This window comes from Lepisma saccharinum, chromosome 17, assembly GCF_977018435.1.
Source record: "Lepisma saccharinum chromosome 17, izLepSacc3.1, whole genome shotgun sequence".
NCBI lineage: Eukaryota > Metazoa > Arthropoda > Insecta > Zygentoma > Lepismatidae > Lepisma > Lepisma saccharinum.
The window spans coordinates 44,951,850-44,971,500 of NC_139245.1; the positions used below are offsets into that span (position 1 = coordinate 44,951,850).

The window sequence follows — 19,651 nt, forward strand, 5'->3', positions numbered from 1 at the left end:
AGCCTTCGCGCATATTCCCCTCCATTTGTTCAACTTGGGCCATAAGGAAGCATGCTCCACTCTACCCCTCCCCTCCACGCGCAATTACGTTGCACAGGGCACGCAGGTCCTTTTGCCTGTGTTTTCAGTTAGTAATGCATACCTAATCGAGTGTTAAAGGCTTCTAAAGATGATGTTCTTTGACATCCAAGAGTGTAGCAAGACATCAAAACAGGCAAATTTAAAAAAAAAAAACACCCTCTGCACATTGCAAGGTTCTGTAAAGGCATAGGGGATTCACAATCTGCCATTTGTGATGTGGTCAGCAGCACTCTTCGGTCGCCTAGATCTCTCCCAGAGTTGCTCTTAGATATATTGAAGGCTGGGTGAACCTCAGACCCGCTCCATGCAGGGACATAGTTGGAAGTGCCCACCCCGGGATTATTGTAAGTTTTGGTCGCAAATCGAGTAAACCGGAGTAAAATGTTCCCAATTCTTTGAGTTGAATTAATTATGATAGTGTCGCACTATTCTTCTGAAAAGGAAAAATCAATGAACTCTGTTGATGTCCCAACTTTCTCCGCGTGATCAGTTGATTTCAAAGTCTCTCTATGTAGTTCCAGTAACGTTAATGTCCGCTGTGATGGCTTGTTAATGGTTCATTAGGAGAGTGGTCGGAGAGAGCGCTCCTGGTCGCCGGAGAGAATTTGACAACGAGACCTGAATTGCGTGTTCTGGAAATCGATGGGAACGTTCTTCAACGTGTCATCAAGTCAAACCCTGCCTGGTATTTAGTTAGAGGGCCATTCAACGTCTGCTAAATGCCTGTCGTTACCGCCTTTGTGGCATGCTCTGAAGGAGCTGATAAGGTGTTTCCAACCCATTCTTTTTTGTCGTTGTAGTAACACAAGGATTTTTTTTGTCCATCAGGCCTGATAACTGTCAGGAACGGGGCATAAAAGCGTAACATCCATCTTGGAGGAGCTAATGTGGGTTGAAGTTCTCAGAAGAAACAGTACATAGAGAGAGAAGTTTATTAGGAATTACCAAACAGTTTTTGGTAGTCAGATATTTGTTTAAATAGGCGATAAATTTCACATATCTTTGCAGTGAACCTTGTAAGTTGGACCAAATTTAGTAAAGGCAACCATTTTTTTTTCTGGGTACCAAAACCCTTAACCAAACGTGTTTTGCTGATTCAACAAGTAAGTTTTTGTGCATAAAAACAGATATTTCTGGCTTTTGAATCGAGCATCCTACTCTTTAAATACCGCTCAACTCCTCCCTAATCTTCACCCTTTACTTGTATACTGGGGTTACACAGAAAATAACTGATTTCTTTGAATTAACAAAACATGTTTGGCTAAGTAACCATAAACAAGCATTTTGGTAACCTTTGCCAGTTTGGTAATTTTGACTTTTTTTTTTTTTAACTAAACAAATGTGCACGGTTATTAAAATATTTCGGTTCTGGTGATCAATAGTTTGCTTTACGCCTATGTTTAGTTGCCGGAAACTATTTTTCGGTTATTCCAAACGGCTCGGCTGGACCTTTGGCATGGGAATGGACGATTTTTTTCAAATTTTTCTCTCCGCTATTTTAAAATATGAAAAATTACATTAGCTTAGAATTCCTTCTAGAGCATTGACGTGAATTTTCGTGTAGTTTTCTTTCACTGTTGTCTAGATTTTTCAATAGTTTAATAGACTTAAGTAATCACGAAACTATTGAGAATATCTAGACAATAGCGAAAGAAAACTACACGAAAATTCACGTCAATGCTCTAGAAGGAATTCTAAGCGTATTTTCTCTTCTGTAAATTTGATATATTTGATTTACGTCCCTCTGGTTCTCACACGACGAATTTATCTCGTTATTGGGGTACTTTGTTTTACATTTTACTATTAAATGTTTATATCATCGATATACAGAGTGTTTCAAAAGTCGCGCAACCCAAAATTTATATCACGATATTTACGAGTTTTCTGCATTATAAAGCCTCATCCATTGAGATATTTTTCAATGCTTAATATTATCAATTTATTCTATTCAGGAAATTAAATAAATTAATAACTGGCGGAAGGCAGCATTAAATTTTTCCAGGAATGCACTTTTGAGTGAGAAAACTATGTAAGAAATTATCGGAGAGTCATAATTAGACGTCTGATGACTGATGACATGACAATCTGCCATTTGCAGCATTTGATGGATTTATGACTGGCGATTTTACGGCTTGAGTGAAAATGTACCATTTTTGGGACATGTATCTGTAGCTGGCAACACTAGCAGGTCGAAATTTTGTCATCAAACGCACGGAACATATTGCCTAAGTATTGTACATATATTTACGTGAAAAATCAGTAGTGCCTGTAACCTGGTTAGGATGTTTCAGTAACTAGTGAAAAGAGGTGGCCTGGTGTTAACACATGGAAGAGCATGTCCCATGTGGATGCTCTTAGCTTTTTGCATGTGTGATGTTTGTGTGTGACGTCAGACTGTTATGTTGCGGTGAAATACCAAGTCGTCGTCTGTTTACGGAGAGTTCTGAGAGATGGAATCTGACCTTCCAGCTGTCCAGTGATGGCAGCTGTCACGAGGTCATGCTCTTGTCTCTCAGAGCAGTTGCTCTGAACCCAATTTAGTTTCTTTGGGCGGTTGCGCTGTTTGTTTACTTTCGCCTGGTGTTTTTTTTTAATGTTTTGTTTTAATTCTCAAGGTTAGTTTTTTTTAATATTGAAGGCGATACCGAGGACGAGATGGATACGAGACCGAGAATTACAATTTCAGTTTCTTATCTCTTTCAATATTTTGGTATATTAGAATGAAAGGCATGTGATAATTTTGTCTAAATCATTTTCTTGAAGATTGGTTAGCCTATACGTGTTGTTTAATGTAAAATAACTTAGTGTTTTAGTTTGTTCTAATAACTGTATTTTGAAACATTTTTATCTCGCTTATTTTGAGACGAGAACGAAATGAGTTGGAGAGGAATGCCAAGTGAAATATTTTAGGAAAGTTTGCTTGAGTCAATTTTATTCTCATATAGGCTGATCGGGACTGGCCGTACAGTTTACCCAGTGGTTCAAGGATCGAATTCGGGACCAGTGTGTTGTTCTGGTCAAGTTATTTTATTCTTTCCGATCACGTCGATTGTTTCATCCAGTATTTCCTTCTTCGTTTCGTATTCTTCTTTGATCCACAAAATTATCACTCAGTCCTGTTATTGCCCATGTGCTAGTCTTCGGACCTATGAGGCTATAATGTGATAGTGTGAAGGTTCGCACCTTGAAAAATCAGGGAATTTTGAAAATATATTTAAAAACGTGCGAAAGTTCGTTTTTGTTATAGTTCACAGGATTTGATGATGATAATTTAAAATAAATTCCACTTTTTTTTTTATGAGAAATTTGGTTACGTTTGGTCATTTTTAAAAGACTGAAGAAATTTGGTTGACTTGAATGTCAGGTACAGTGTGACGCATAAAACTTTGTTAGTCACATGATAAAGCACCACGGAATGGTCTTGAAAATTGCCTGGAAAAGTCAAGGAATTTGTTTTACCCAAAATGAACGAGAACCACACGTCAATGGGAAAAAAAGAGCCTGGAAGTTTTAAATACACTGCTAATTCATTCAAATGTAGTCGTGTAACGAAGATGAGAGTTTGAGTAACTGTATGCGCTCACGTTTCGAGTAACAAATGGTAGAAACTTCATAGCAGGGCATGATGTAAGATTGATGTATACTCGTCATTTGTTAAATAATTCCGCATTTCTGCATACATGGAGCTCATTACCATAATGCATTCAGAATGCCAAGTTTTACTACGACGATAACGCTTCCCTTTATGTTATAAGCGTGTGTGCCGCATTTGTATTTAAAATAAGTCCTCTTCCCTCGGTATTATGCATGCGTAACAAAGTTTCCGTGGCAATTTACGTCAGAAGGAAGGAAACAGTATCATTGGCCGCGGTTGGCATCACCAGTGGTCGGCGAGCGCGCATATTTTCAGTAGGTATGCGGAGAGCGTAAGGTTTCTCCTGTAAGTGAGAGAGAAAGTGTTGTAACTGTTCACGGGATTTCGATGGTAAATATTCGTATTTTGAATATGCATGCGAGCGGATCGCGCGTGTTCCAGGAGAACTGATTCCGAAGTCGCTCCGATGAGAAGAAAATCTCTTATCCAGTTGGACTTTGATAACCTGCAGTGCGTGGTGAGTTCAGTTGCCGAGCTAGGGAATCTTTGTTTTTTGTTTTTTAAGTTCGCATTTTTCGAACCATGCAAGTTGCGAACGGGATATCGACGTTCAACGGACACTCGGGACGGGGTTGTAAGTATAATTTTAATTTTTTTTTCCGAGCCCTATTGCACTTTGTGTAAATTGCACTTATGTTTGTCTCAGTTGAGAATGGGCCTCCCCGATGGCGTGGTAACGTTGTCGCCTTGTAATCAAGGGTCCCGGGTTCGATGCCCAGTGGAGGGCCGTGGCACAGTGGTTTGGAGTAGTGTGGTTTTTCCTGTTCTAAACCGTCTTTTGGCGAAACCGTCTTTTGGCGAGGGTCTAAATTTTTGCCTGAATCTTATGACACGATTCTAATTTTTGCTCTATATTTTGGAGAGATTTTAGTCTGTTGGGTAATTTTACGGCGAGAAATCCTGATTTTTTCACATTTTTTGTCGAAGGATTGGAAAATCCACTCTGGATGATGTAGTCTCACACCCGAGGTCTGCGATCTCACTTTAAACTGTAGGTCCAGTCCCGATTAGCCTTTCTGTGAATGAAGTGGACTTAAAAATCCAATCAGTTCAGAATGGATATAATTACTCCACCAGTCTCCTTGGCGGAGTGGTTATCGCCACGGAGCAATGGGTCGTAGATTCGAATTCCGAGTAAGGCTTGAGAATGCTCCATTGTGTTTTGTTATTTCATCTCATTAGCCACAATTCCACACAGAGAATAGTTTTTTGGAATATCAAACAGAAAGCAGTTTCTCTTTGAGTTTCGATCTAAGTCCGCTTTATGCGCAGAAAGGCTTACCGGAACTGGACCTGCAGAGGGATCCTAACCACTATGTGCGTCCACCGGTTATCGAACCCAGAACCTCTTCATTACAAGGCGACGACGTTACTCCTCGCCATCGGGAAGGCCCAAATAATTTCTGGTAAGCAAATGTTTGTTTAAACAGGCCAGAAGCAAATTATTTTAATAATCGTGCGCATTTATTTAGTTACTATAAAAATTTTGTCAAAATTACCGACTTTACTATAGGCTACCAAAATTTTTGTTCATGGTTACCAAAAGGTTTAGCCATTCATTTAAATTGTTGGTAGTTTGATTCAAGAGCCAGAAGTATTCGTCTCGATACACAGAAAACTATTTCTCTGAATTAAGACGTTTGGTTAAGATTTTTGGTAACCCAAATAAAAAATTTGGCAGTCTTTAATAATTTGAACCAAATTTCTTGCTAACTTTAAAGGTAAGTGCACTGGTGAACAATAATTTGTCGCCTATTTAAATAAAACTTTTATTTTTATTATCCCAAAGAAACGTTTTTGTTTATGCTAACAAATAGGGTTTATTTCTGAGTAACCTAGAAAGGTAAAAAAAAATCACGTAAAGTAATCAAATTTGCAAATCCACAGATTGTAAGGGAACAAGCACACGAACAATAGCAAGATACTTCGCAATAGCCTAATTGTTAGTAATGGTTACTTGCGATTGTTAAAATTACCAATCCACCACAAGAACATTTAAAAATAATTACTAATGATAAAGCCCATGCGAACAGATCACCCGCTAATCGAAATAGGGTTTTAATTTTCATTATTCGATGAAAACTTGATGCTTGATTGATCTTCAATCAGGCCCCTGCATGAAGTGCGCGGTATTTTTGTTTCATTCGCTCCAGCAGTGATGCCTGTCCTTCGAACAGGCTATCCATTTTGCTGTCTGTCCGGTGCAGATGTTTTCAATCAATTACGTCAATTGCGATCGCAGTATTTCATGCTGGCAAATAAGGTCGATGGGAATTCGGTACGGGTTCTTGCAGTACTAGCTCGAGTAATCGGAGCGCTTTAACATAATTCGGACACTGGAAATGCACAGGTCATATATTTTAATGCATTTAATGCGACATTGTAGTGTATAGTATAGGCACCGACTATAGAATGCTTATTTTAATTTTAAATGGGTGCAGACATACAGTATATATCTAAAACATAGGTAAGGATTTATTTCATCCAAGCCATCTGTTGATTTAGCAGATAATCTCCGTGAGGTAGCTCATAGCTGCAACATCTGGAATTATGAGCACCACAGAGTAGAGATTTATCTAGAATTCCCCCTCTGAGGAGGTAGTGAGATCGTTTTTAGGGGGCTAAGTGTAAATTTAGTACCAAAATGACCATAATTGGGAACCATTTTGGGGGTGTGGATAAATCGCTGCCCCAGATCTTTTTAAATCACGGTCGCCAGACAATACTCACTCTTCCGGTGTGTCACCTGATATGTATCTAATAATAAGCATAGAAAAATTCTGGTCCATGTGGGTAATCTGAAACGAAAAGTTTAAGAAATCGGCAGTAGTGGCTGAATGATAACATAACTGACTTCCATGACCACTTTGCAAAAACCAAAACTCTGTGTCCCACTGTTAACCTGAATGTCACACACGTTCTTCCACGAAATACTGTTATACTGCTCTGAAGTAAAACTGAAACGATAAAACTAACGTATATACATAGTTGCATTATTCAGAGGCGAATTCAACAATACAGAGGACAAACAATTTGCTTCTGTCGGGGTGTAAGGGGTACGTACCCCTTTGAGAAGGCATCCAAATGTCAACCTCACTTCCACGCAGCACACCTCGGTAACTGCAGTCTTGCAGGCCAACGAGGCTCTGGCGCTCGGACCTCCCGCCAGTATAATCCTCCGGAGAGCTGTGTTTTGTCCATATATGTGCTGACTGCCCCTTAACAGTCTCCACTTTTAACTAGGTAAGGATATGGTAGTCCTGAAAGAAATATAAAGGTTTGGAGCCCGTACAAAGTGACGGGGCAAATGGCCTAAGTATTGACGCACCCACAATTTTAATTTCAATCATTCAAATGACTTAACAACTCGTTTCGATCAGTTTCCAAATTGAAGTACTTAGGAGTAGTACCACCTGTGGTAGTACTAACAAATGAAAATGGTATTAAAGAGGAAATAGAAAGCAGACTTAATTCAGGAAATGTGCGTTTCTTTTCTCTCCATAAACTTTTATCTTCTTGTATAATATTTAAGAAACTAAGTTAAAATATACAAAACAGTAATTTTGCCTGTAGTATTATATGGATGTGAAACTTGACCCCTTACATTAAAAGAGGAACAGATATCAACGGTATTTGAAAATAAAATCCTTAGAAAAATATTTGAACCTAAAAGGGATGAGGGAACAGGTGAGTGGAGGAGAAGGTTACATAATTTAGAACTACATAATTTGTATTCATGTCGAGATATTATTAGAATAAGTAAATCAAGAAGACTTAGGTGGGCAGGCCATGTGGCACGTGGATAGGAAAGAAGAGTTTACAGGATTCTTGTTGGAAAACCTGATGATAAGAGACCTGTAGGAAGGCCAAGACGAATATGGAGGGATAGCGTTGAGATGGACCTGAAGGAAATCGGTAAGGATTGGATTGATCTTTCCCAGGATAGGGACAGATGGAAAGCTTGTGTTGCTGCAGCCATAAACCTTCCGGTTTAAGAAGACTGGACAGTTGGTTATCAATCAATTGGTTTCTGTCACATTGTGACAATTTGCCAGATGCTCTCATAGAACTCCCCGCTCGTGGACGAAAATGGAACATACGAACAATGAAGCATCGGGATGCGTTCCCCAGACTATAACTTGACGGCCGCAGTGGTTCATAAGAGTACAGAGCGAGAAGTGACAAATACAAACATAACTGTTACTTGAAAGTTACTTATCCATAGAGGGAACCTTTAAAAGCAGTCTCGCCCCCCCCCCCCATTTTACCCCGCAATCAATGATCTTGCTGACACAGGCTTCATTCAACTGTATTTAAACACAATCAAGAGCAAAATCCTTTTGAAACCGTATCAAGAGTGGCTGTGTTCGCATCCTGGGGAGACAACGTACTGCTGCTATGTAAATGTGCTTACCACAAAGTTCTCCGTGTAGGTGATAAAGCTAAAATTGGCAGCGGCGGCTTATTTAAATTTTAAACTACATTGGAAAGTGGATTTTTTAATGGAATTTTAGTGAATATTCATGCTAATGGCAGGAATTTTACGGAACCAAGCACCACAACGAGAATTATTTTTTTTTTACGAGACTAAATGCAAAAATTAAACGGCGAGTAACCACATAATGTTGCAATTACTGAGTTTTTATTTCTTGTCTTTCGTGTCTGGAAGTGAATCTTACACCGTCCATTCTTTGGTTCTTCGTCATTTGAACTCTAAGGTAGTCCAAATCTTGACTTTATTTTTCAGCCTCTTTTGGTTGGACTCTCAGAATTAAAAGATCAGCATGTTATTTTTTCAACAACAATAATAGTGTCAAAAAATAACACATTTCTACACTGTCCGTGCATGCATTGTAAGAATAGAAGGAGAAAATAAAGGTGTCTAACCATACTGTGAAGGCACCTAGGCCTGTGGTGCCACCCATTCTCGATCTCGGTTACACAGGTGCTGTGGTCGGAATTATGCTGCGATCGCCTTTGCTTTCGCTCAGAGCTGATTGATGATAGAGGCTGAGTGATCCCCACAGGTACTTAGGGAGGGACACGCATGGAGACATTCCACTCACCCCTACAATTTAATATGGGTCTCACGTGTCTCATTGTGCATGTATAATACTATTACATTGTAAAGCCGTTGCGGTGTGAATGAAGTGTGTTTTTTATTTGTAGTTGTGTGCATACGGGATGTGAAGGTGTGTAATCGGTTAATTATGTGGACACGTTACACTCCGTGTAACAAAAGGTGGCGCAAAAGTCATCACCTGATTTTCTTAGCCTATAGCTTGAGTTTTAAATTAAACAAAGTAGTTTTTTTTTATTGATACTTGTAAGTTTTATGTCCTTAATTTTTAAAGATAACATCCAATAAATGAACATCATTCCAATTGATTCAAATTTTGTCTCTCTTTATTGGTTTTCCATGGTGTTGGAAATCTGCGGGGAAATGTTTTCAATTCCATGCTGAATATTGTCCTTTAGATGCTGGAACGTCTCTGGCTTATTCACGTAAACCAATGACTTCATATGCCCAAAGGAAAAAATCTGGAGCGGTTAAATCGGGAGACCTGGCCGGCCATGGCAAATCATCAAAATGGGATACATATTACTCTGCCCGGAAAAGTGTCACGCAAAATTGTCACGATTTTTCCACGTTCTTGTGGGGTATACCTATTCATTTTCGCACACAATACATTTCATGAGAATCTTCTATTTAAATGACAAAACACTACTGATATAAACAACAAGGTGTCAAAATAAAGGTCAGTTCAAATAGGATGATGACTTTTGCACCACCCTTTACATGACAAGCAAGAGCAACTTACATGAAAATATTGTAAGGTGCTTGAGTCCATTTATCCTTAAAGTTACGAAAAATTCAAGGTTTCCATTGGTTTTGCACCAATATATGTGGAAAATCTGTATTTTGTGATTATATAACAGGTATGTTAATATTATGATGTATTTTTTTAATGTTAAAGGTAAACACTGGTAAATTAATTGAAGTGGAATAAAAGCCCCACTAATGTTAATCAGTATTTTGAACAACATATAAGTGTTACTTTTTTTATGCATTGGTATCGGTATGGATAGCGGCTCGGCCCTAGTGTTATATTTTCTGTCTCAGTGAAATTCATCCAAAGACACCCTGCATCCTTAAAGCAAGGCTACCCGAATTACACTGCAGACATAGATGGTTACATACCATTTAAGGATATAATTTTCCTGCTAAGAACTTAACGTTTCTTGCGCACTTACGGAACAAATGCTTTCTCTGTAAATTACCTGCAGTTTAGTCCACTTGTTTGCCTAAACCAATTGTGTTTGTTGACCTACAAAACCAAGCCTAACTAAATAAATCTACTTTGTTGAAGTTGCGAACCTGTCCTATACCAGGCAAAGGATTAATATTTTCCGACTCACTTGACGTTTCCAAAGGGATGGGGGCCTTTGTTGCCTTGAACCACTTTTAAGTCGCATGCTTTGACCTGGGATTTTCATTAAGAGCATATTTTTTGTGTATCGATTTTGCTTTCGCTTTTGCTAGATGATTTTGGAGACCGTCTCATGGCCGCCTTTGCAGGAGTTGCCATCTGCCGACGGTGTGTCGAAGTTCCAAGTCACTGCTTTTTGTCGTAGTTACAGGATTAACCGCTCGTGGCGCTAGTAGCTGGACGCTTTCCCATTCAACATCCCAAGCGGATTAGGAATCCGTTAAATAAATATAGTGTGCAGTAGTAGGAGACTGTAACGCCTACGTTAATTTTGCATACGTATTTATTTTCTTGTGAGTGCAGACTCTGCCAGGACCCGAACCTGGGTTTGCGACTTACCAAGACTTTAATCTCGAAACCATTTCGAAGCTGGTATATCAGAGATAGCGAAAAATATTCTCTGGGTCAGGAATATGAAGAGCCTGGTCATCATTCAGGAATAGAGGAATGAATTTGTCAACTGGGCAAGTCAAAGTTTAAATTTTTTATTCCGTTCGAACAAGTGTTCTCGGGTTTTCCCGACACAATTCCTCTTCTTGCACCGTATTTACTCGAATCTAAGACGCACTCCAATATTCAAAACCTTGAGACTAGTACTGCTGGCGAATGTAATGCGAACCTCTCTAAAAAGAATTGATTTTATACAACAGCTGCTATGTTATGACTTTAATTTTATTACTAAATAGCCCCATTTTGTACAACGATGGGTTTATGTTACGAATTGTTAATTCTAACGCTATTCTTTGCCAGTAAAGCAAATTATGCTACAGGCACTTCAATAAGTAGTGTTTCCAATTCTGTGATTTTGTAAAACCTAAATATGGGGAACGCATTGCACTCGAATTTAATGAGAAATGTCAAAAGTGCATGGTTGTAAAGGGACTTGCTCAAGACATACACCGCTCCACACTTTCTTGATCACGGCCGAAGGCGGGAGTGATGTGACCAGCACCACGCCTCTTGCCGCTTTTACCCCAGAGTTTCCTCCAGGTATCCACTTTATGCGCTGGAGCTGCTTGAGAAGGTGGGGAAAATCCCGGTTCTCTCCCGTCGAGGATCGAACCCGGGTCTCTCGCATGGTAATCAGACGCCATAACGACTGAACTACAGCTAAAAAATAACATCTGCTAAGAAATAAACCCCACATGTTGAGAGTGTTACCCTTTACTATATCATATAAATCCCCGCTTAGTTATAGGCACTTGAGTATGGCGCATAAATTGGTGGTCTTAATTTTGCCTCTGAATGGCTTGTTTACGTAAATAAATGCGACCCCCCCCCCTCCCTGTTGATGAAATTCTGCTTCTTGGTGGATACGTTGCTATCGAGCCACAGGTTCTCCTCCATCAAACACGCCACGGGAAGTTGCGTGTTCGGAAGCCATTCGTTCGATATTTCGCGGAGCTTACGTTTGGTGTCTCTCGCCGGAACGCACCACGAGGCGGCGATGGATTTTCCTTCCGTCCGCTCGCGAGGAAACGGCACGGTGTTCGGATCGGCACCTCGCTTTCTCGTTATCCGAGGCTCGAGAATGTAGTGTGAAGCGTCGGTTTGCGGCCTCTCCCCCTCCCGTCTGGCACGTCTGTATCGATTTCGTCGCCGCCAAGATTCGAAGCGAGGACCTTGAGCATGCAGAATGTGGGCAACGCCATGTGCTGCTTCTGTAAGTACTTTCGCTGTCATTGTTCTAGCCGCATTGTGTACGCTCTTGTTGAAGGAAGTAGCCAGGTTTTGTTGCACTTGCGTTGTGCCTGTCTTCCCTGCGCTAACCCTGCTACGCTGTTCTGCGTCGTTGTCACCACCGAGGAGGGGTGTACAGCGTGTGTCACGTGTCGAAGTGTCTGCGGATGTAGGAACGCCGATTTTCTTAATGTGTTTTAATGTGTTATATGTGGAGAAGATGGGCGAATTAATATTGATTCAAACGGCATGCTTGCATACCACTGTCGCCAACGCTGCCGACTTTGTGAAAACACACTTTGCTCAGTTAGTAAATAATGTGCACGCAGTGGTCTAGTCGCTATGGTGTCCGACTACTACGCGGGATACCCCGGTTCGATTCCCGGGGTGGGTGATCTAAGTTCGGATTTGTTACCGACCTTGTCCCCGCATAAAGCTGTTCTGAGCTCACCCAGCCTCAAATGAGTGGGTACCTGGAGGGTAAAGGCGGCCGGAAGATGGTGCTGATCACATCACCTCCAAAATGGCCGAGATCGAGAATGTGTGGGGCTCTACCCTCTAAATGGCCCGGTGCATGCACGGGTAACTTTAACTTTAGTAAACAATATGTGTATCGGTAAGGTGATATGCGTTAGTGAAAGTACGATTGGTTCAAAATCAATCTGCGTACGAGTGTGTACGCTCGATCTTGTACTCTACGAGTTTTCCTCTAAAAAGAAAATAACCTGCCAGTTTGCTTTATGTAGATTCCTCCCTCCCTTTCCATTCCCTTTCTGGATATCGTCTGGCCTAGCCTTGCACTTCCATTCGATGGTGCTGCCAACTACACGGCTTTACTATAGCCCTTTTCACGTGCTCATCGTAAATATTGAATCGGTACCATTTGCGGATTTAGCGGGAGGGGCACAGGGCACGTGTCCCTCTCAAAATGGATGACCAAATATGAAAAATGATTACAACGAGGGGTAGAAAATACAGGGTTCCTGGTCGCCATGACGCCTAAAAATTTTCACCCGAAGACTGAATTTTGAAAATAAATATTTCGAGTTCGGTTACGCAAATTTCAGTTACTTTTTTTTCTTTTCAAAAAGATAACTAGTACAGTGTTTTTCAATGTTTGTGTGTTTTCTGTATCACGTGTATCATGAAATCAGATTAATAAAACATGCAAATATATACATTTTTGCACTGTTACTTGACCAATATGGTATAGATGGCCATATGTTAGAATGTATTTCATAGTAATATATGCTGTTACCAGTTGGGCTTTCTTTTGAGAGCCCCCTCCAGTGCAAGAATTAACTTTAATCCCGTCTGGTATTAATTAATAAATTAAATGTTTTAAGATCACATTTCGTAGCCTATCGTAGATTCGTGGCTTTCTTAGCCCGTATTGGGGGCGGGGGGAGCATCTTCTGTTCGCCTACTAGAAAAATATTCTGGATCCGCCCATGATCCGCATAACCTATTGAACAATTTATAGCCATATATGTACTTCGATAAGATTACGTCCAGTTCTTGCATGTATATTTTTTCTTTTAAAAATGTTACAAATTTATGATTTTTTTTAAAACAAAAAGACCAACATATATTTGTGTCTCAGTTGGCAGCTTTTGCCTTTGCATGGGTGTTCTTTCCCGCTCATCAATTTCAATACAGTTGAAAGCTTGATGAAAGCTTTTACTAAAAGCCAGAATGACGTTGGTTTCGAAACTTTCCATAAATACATTTCTTTCTCGAAAAATTGTGAATAGTATAAGTATCTGGGCGCTTTCAGTGGACTCGCAATGGACCCAGGTTCGAGTCCTGGCATCGTCATTGTTATCAATTTCATGCAACCATCATTCATATTTATCATTGCGATTAGCCTAATGAGGCAGAAAAGAACTTAAAAATAACAGCAGTACAATACATGAAATGTATGTGATGGATTTGTAATATATCTATCTATCTATATATGTATAAAAATGGATGTATGTGGGTGTGTATGTATGTTTGTTCCGGCATAACTCTCGAACGCCTGGAGCGATTTCAACCAAGCTTGGTACATGTATCACTTGCAATCTAGAAAGGTTACTTTGGGGGTAAGACAGCCCTGGCACCCCTAGGGGTTGGGTGGGAAGGGGTGACATGTAAAAATAATCCAAAACGACCGATATTAAATTCCGCACAAACAGACATCCGTGACTATGCAATCCCGCATAACGATAGTGTTTCGCGGGTTGTCTAACATTCAGGCTGATATGACTTTGTGTTGCGATAGCGGCCGATATTAGTGTGGAATCCATAATTTTCGGAGTCGCTAAGCTAATTGGTGACATTCACGATCACATTTAAATTTTTTTATATTTTACGCTATAGTTAGAATTCATTATTTTCCTGTCTAATAGAAGATTGGGATAAATAAAAACCCGGCAACGCCGGGTAATCAGCTAGTTTCATATAAATGTACCTTGTGTGTAACATATTGCATGTTCGTTCTGTTGTCTCTTGTCTGATTTTTGTGAGACATGCGTGGAAGAGTTCAAAGCATATGCACGCACATGTGGAGTCATATGTAGTTGCCCTCGTGTGTGAAAGAGCAAATAGCCTTCGTGTAACATACCCATAAGGTAGCAAATCACCGTCATCAACAAGTGATTGTAGTACTGATGAATGTTAAAGGCCAGCTCGTAACATTTGCCAGCTGAGAATTCATAAGGTACACTCTGCGAAGAAAGTACTTGCATGCGTTATGTTCTCCTAGAGGCAGACAACCCAAATTCAGATATATCAAATTGCATACTATTTAAGGATAGGTGACTTTCTTTTCCTACTATTTAATTGCTGCACATACTTGACAAGCAGTGTTGTTAAAGGTCCTGGAATTTTAAATAAATTCAATTCCGGTCCAGGACAAAACCAGCAAGCGTAAATGGGTTCTGGACCGTAAATAAGCTTTTTAACTGTAAAGTATTTTAATTCAGTCCAGGAACCATTTTTCCGGATCAATTTAAATACGGCCCAGGAACCATTTTTCAATGATACAATACGCAACTTGGACCGAATTTAAATTGAGCAAGAAAAAAAGATTCCGGTCCAGCAGAGGAACTAATTGAAGCCATTAGAATTTATGGGTTCCTGGACCTTTAACAGTGTTGTCAAGAACGGTTGTCCGATTTCAGGTTCATCTTTCCGATATCTAGTTATGGATCTGTCGCTAGTCAATGTCTGTTTTATACAGAGGAAAGCCAACCTGAACTACTGAAGTGTTTGTCCATTGCGAACCGAACCCAGGACCTCTTAAGACCAGCGGTGTGCGTCTACACGTAACGACAACGGTTGTCTACGTTCTAAGTGTAGACCATGTAAAGTGTGGAGACAACACAGGACGAGTCTGAGCTTAATTTGATGTCAATTTGTTATTTGGCGTCACTTTTCTGACAGTTTTATCTCGAGAATGAGAATAAGTAATGATACTTTGGGTGAAGAAATTCATGAAGGGACACACAAGACATCAATGCCCAGGCCTGGATTCGAACCCAGCACCCCTGGCGTCGTAGAGCGCTGTGCTAACAACTCTGCCATAATTAAAAGTGTGCTACTTCGTACCGTACGAGTATACCGTGACCAGTGGCGGCGATTTGCCCCCGCACTATGCTAAACCTTATCTACGAGGAAAAGTAAACTGTATTTGCCCTCCCCACTCTCCTGTTTTGGCACCTTGCCCCCGCCGCCACTACCTTGAACATAAGAAAGACACGAGGTAAGAATTGTGAGCCTAAACTCTAGAAGAGGGATTTATTTCCGTATGAACAGTTCTCCTGCGTCATAGCAAGCTTGCTGTCTTAAGAAAAGGAGGAGAATGAAGCACTGCACTGTCGCAGATCGCTTTGAAGGGAAGAAATCAAAGCCAAAGCTGTCATTGAACTCACGACTGCCGCATCTGACAGACCTGGCCGCTGTTCTTGTTAGGTTGCAGTGCAATGACCCGCCTTGTATTTATAGCAAAGCAGAAGATGCGGTCCAAGGATGGGTGCGAATGAGCCGTGTATATCAAGCATCCTACACAGACGTCATGGCACATTGAGCTGGAAATTATTTCCCTTATGGATGATCCATGATCGTCGCTCTCCGCAGGCAAGCGCACCAGTTGCTCCGGCCAATTGAAGCACGTGGAGATGATCTAAAATTGTAGACGACGTGCTTCTGTTTGTATAATTTACTTTTTCTAGAAACGTTTATCGACAATGCCTCTGTACCGTAGACACACATGTTTATTTTTGAAGAGCGACAATTATACAGGGTGTTCATAAATTATTCACCCGATAACATCAAAATATCTTTACTGTAAAAAGTTTCTCGGGATCAACAGACATGGAATTACATTCATGGACTCAAATATTTTTTTAGTGAACATACTTGTCATTATTAATAAACATACATTGACGCCCTGAGTGGCTTTCACAATATCAAGGCTATTGGCGAATTAACTGCACGTGTTGCGGATCATATCCACGGTGATTGATGCCTCAGCCTCCTCGATCCTGGACTTCAATTTCACCAAGGCCGTAACTTTCTTGCTGTAGACGTTGTCCTTCACGTAACCCCACATAATCAAATCTAAGGCTGAACAGTTACAGGAGATTTTGTTTCCCACAACACACACACATTGCCTTTTCCTGCACCGCCGCCATTTCTATTGTTTTACAGCAATGCATGATGGTACCGAGTGTTGCCAAATACATGGAATATTTTTTTTCAGATGTTCTTCATGTTATACTAACGACCTCCACTCCACTTGCATAGAAAGTTTTTCTTGGACAACATTTATGGAGTGAATAATATTTGGACACTGTGTATTTCGAATTGCAATACATGGAAATTCTAGTATTTGAAGCAAGCCACAGTTACCGTTCGTTTAAAAAGCGGCGACTTTATTCCAGACACGCTACAACTTGTTGAACGTGTTGCGCACATGAACACCAAGCGGCGGTTCTTTCTTACCGGGGTCAATCTAAAATTTATACTAATTTTCGTTAAAGTATGTGCTTAGATATAGCCGCCGTGGTCTAGTCGTTAGGGCGTCTAAGTGCCATGCGGGAGACCCGGTTCCGACCTTGTTCCTACATAAAGCGGCTCTTAGGTTCACCCAGCCTCTAATAAGTGGGAGGGGTCCCGGGTTCGAATCCTGGCCTGGGCATGGATGTTTGTCAGTGTCCATTCATCAATTTCATCATCACAAATTAGCCAAAAGTGGCACAAGAAGCGAAGTAAAATAAATTCAATCAATCAATCTAATAAGTGGGTACCTTGGGAGTAAAAACAGCCGGAGAGTGATGCTGATCACATCTTCCCTCTAAATGTGCCTACAAGGCACGGTGCCATGTGCATGGGGAACTTCATCTTACCTTTATTTTACCATATGTTTATATGTGAAAATAGAGATTACGAATTTCAGAGGGAACCCTTAAAGTGGAAGATTTACGTCAGGGAAAAAAATTGTCTGTAATATGAAGATTAGAATTGCATTTCCATATATATATATATTTGAGCAAATTACAATTTTGTTTTTTACGAAAAGTCACCATTAATTTTGTCCTCGTTACCTTTAAATAGTATCAGAGTTGCACGTATAGTTATTTATTTCAGAAAGTAGATATGGTTATCGTTACTGTAAAAAGTAACTTATTTGTAAATATGATACGAGTACAGTAATTCATTACTTCCAATGTCTTGTTAATTCCTTCTGTAGCATGTAGCAAAGTATTTTTCCAGTGTCAATTTCCAAACAACGTAGTGAGTTCCTTAGCCTTGCAATAACTGATTCAATACAAATGTCTAATTGCTTCACTTAAAATGTTCTCTGTAATGTTTAAAATGTTTTTTTTTTTGTAATGTATGTGAACCATAATATCTCTACAAAGTTCTTTACAGGGGAATACAGAACACATTGTAATAGTATGTAATATATGTATTTCTACAATATTAAACAGGACAACTGCTAATTGTATTTTGTCTGCCCTTTCTTTTCCGGTTGTTTCTGCCTTCTCCGTGTTGGTGCAACTTTGCTGTTCCATTTTTTACGTGGATTCCAGCAGTAAGTAATTAATTCGTTATAAATTAATGTATGTGCTTCCTATTAGTAGCTTGTACTAAATCTGTATACTGGGTAATGTATGCGTACATAATATATCAGAATTTTCAGTTGTGAAGCAGGCGGTCGGAGCGTGATGCTGTTCATATCACCTCCAGTATGGCTGGGATCGAGAATAGGCCATCATACACACAGGAAATAAAATGCATCAAATGCAATTTATGCACTTCAAATGCATAAATTAATACAACCCCTCGTGTCATTGTTACTTACTTGGTTCACCGTTGATCGAAATTTATGATCGGATGCATTCGTAATGCATCAAGAGAATGTGAGTTGTTAATATGAATCAGACACCTTTTTTGGGTAATGCATTTGGACAATTATGGGTTTTATTGCATCAGTGGATCATATATAACTGGTTTATTTTATACAATTTTTATGTTAGTGTTATTAATGTTATTGTTGGTAATGGGTTGCTAACGATCTAGGAAAAAAAATCTCAAATAACAACTTGGAATGCAACGAAACGAAAAATTAACCTTACGCTTAAGCATTAAGGTAGACTAATTACACGCATGTATTTTAAGAATTCAAAAATTCTTAGTTTTGTTTGGAAATAAGTTCATAAAATCTTCGCAAGTAATATGATATGTTTAAAAATAACAGATGTATTTTATTTTAGAACGTATTGAGGAGAAACCGAAGTGCTAATATGAATCGCGATAGACAATGTTTTGGTACTTGAATTCAAAATCTGATGCATTTAGATGCTCGCTACAGCCTTTGTGCATTTTGTTGCGTTCATTAATGGGTGTGTACTTTTCTGTGCGTAACTCATGTAAATCCGCCGATTCTTCTATTCCCATTTCAATGAAGAACTTCTTCTCGTTGACGCAGCAATTAACAATGAGAGACATTCCTATTTCCCTTCCCAAATTGCAAACGACAGTTCTGAAACGAGCATGAAATACGGGTTCCTAAGTTCCTCTGGAAGACTGACGTGGACACACAATTCGAAACTTCAGGAGGGTTGTGTGCAATGCAAATATCAGGCACGGCATATTAGAGTTGTAATTGGAGCCCAGAGACTTGCTTTAACTTGTTTTGGCTGAAACTTCCTGCACTTTCCAGACTTGCACCTTGCCCAAGGTTAGGGATGGACCGGTGTGAAATTTACCGTAACGATAACCGATATTCTACGGATCTGATTCAAATTGCATGTACAATGGTGGGAAATGATCAGTGAAAGTATATTTCTTTATGTGGGTCTTTTGGTCTTTTAAATTGTCATTTTTTTAAAAAAATTGGTCAGTATATTTTGTTTTGATGACTGTAATTTGAGATGCCTCCTCGGTGGTTGAGTGGTGGACTATGCTGTAGTCTAGGTCTGACTGCCACGCAGGAGACCCGATTTCGATTCCCGGGGTGGGCATAATGCGGCTCTGGGCTTACCCAACCTGAAATCAATGGGTACCTTGGGGGGGGGGGGGTAAAGGCGGCCGTAGCGTGGTGCTGATCACATCCAAAGTAGATCTAGAATGTGCGTGGCTCCACCCCCTAAACGTGCCTTAATGGCACGGTGCTATACCATTTTGCCTTTACTACGTAACGGAGTTGAACCTATCATGTTCCTGTGTTAGGGACTGCCTAATTGCGATCTACTTG

The 19,651-nt window shown here is 40.0% G+C and overlaps 1 protein-coding gene across 3 annotated transcripts in view; it reads left to right on the top strand.

Moving 5' to 3' along the window:
* Positions 1 to 19,651, top strand: part of pnut (septin 7-like protein pnut) — a 244,743-nt gene that overhangs the window by 73,421 nt on the left and 151,671 nt on the right. The window contains exon 1 of one of the 3 annotated variants that reach the window (XM_083139392.1): positions 4,128 to 4,193. The exons of the other annotated variants lie outside the window; for them this stretch is intronic. Within the exon in view, the coding sequence (XP_082995518.1) occupies positions 4,143 to 4,193 (51 nt within the window). The 5' untranslated portion in view covers positions 4,128 to 4,142. Of the gene's footprint in view, positions 1 to 4,127; positions 4,194 to 19,651 lie in introns of those variants that run through there. 3 annotated transcript variants of the gene reach the window in all.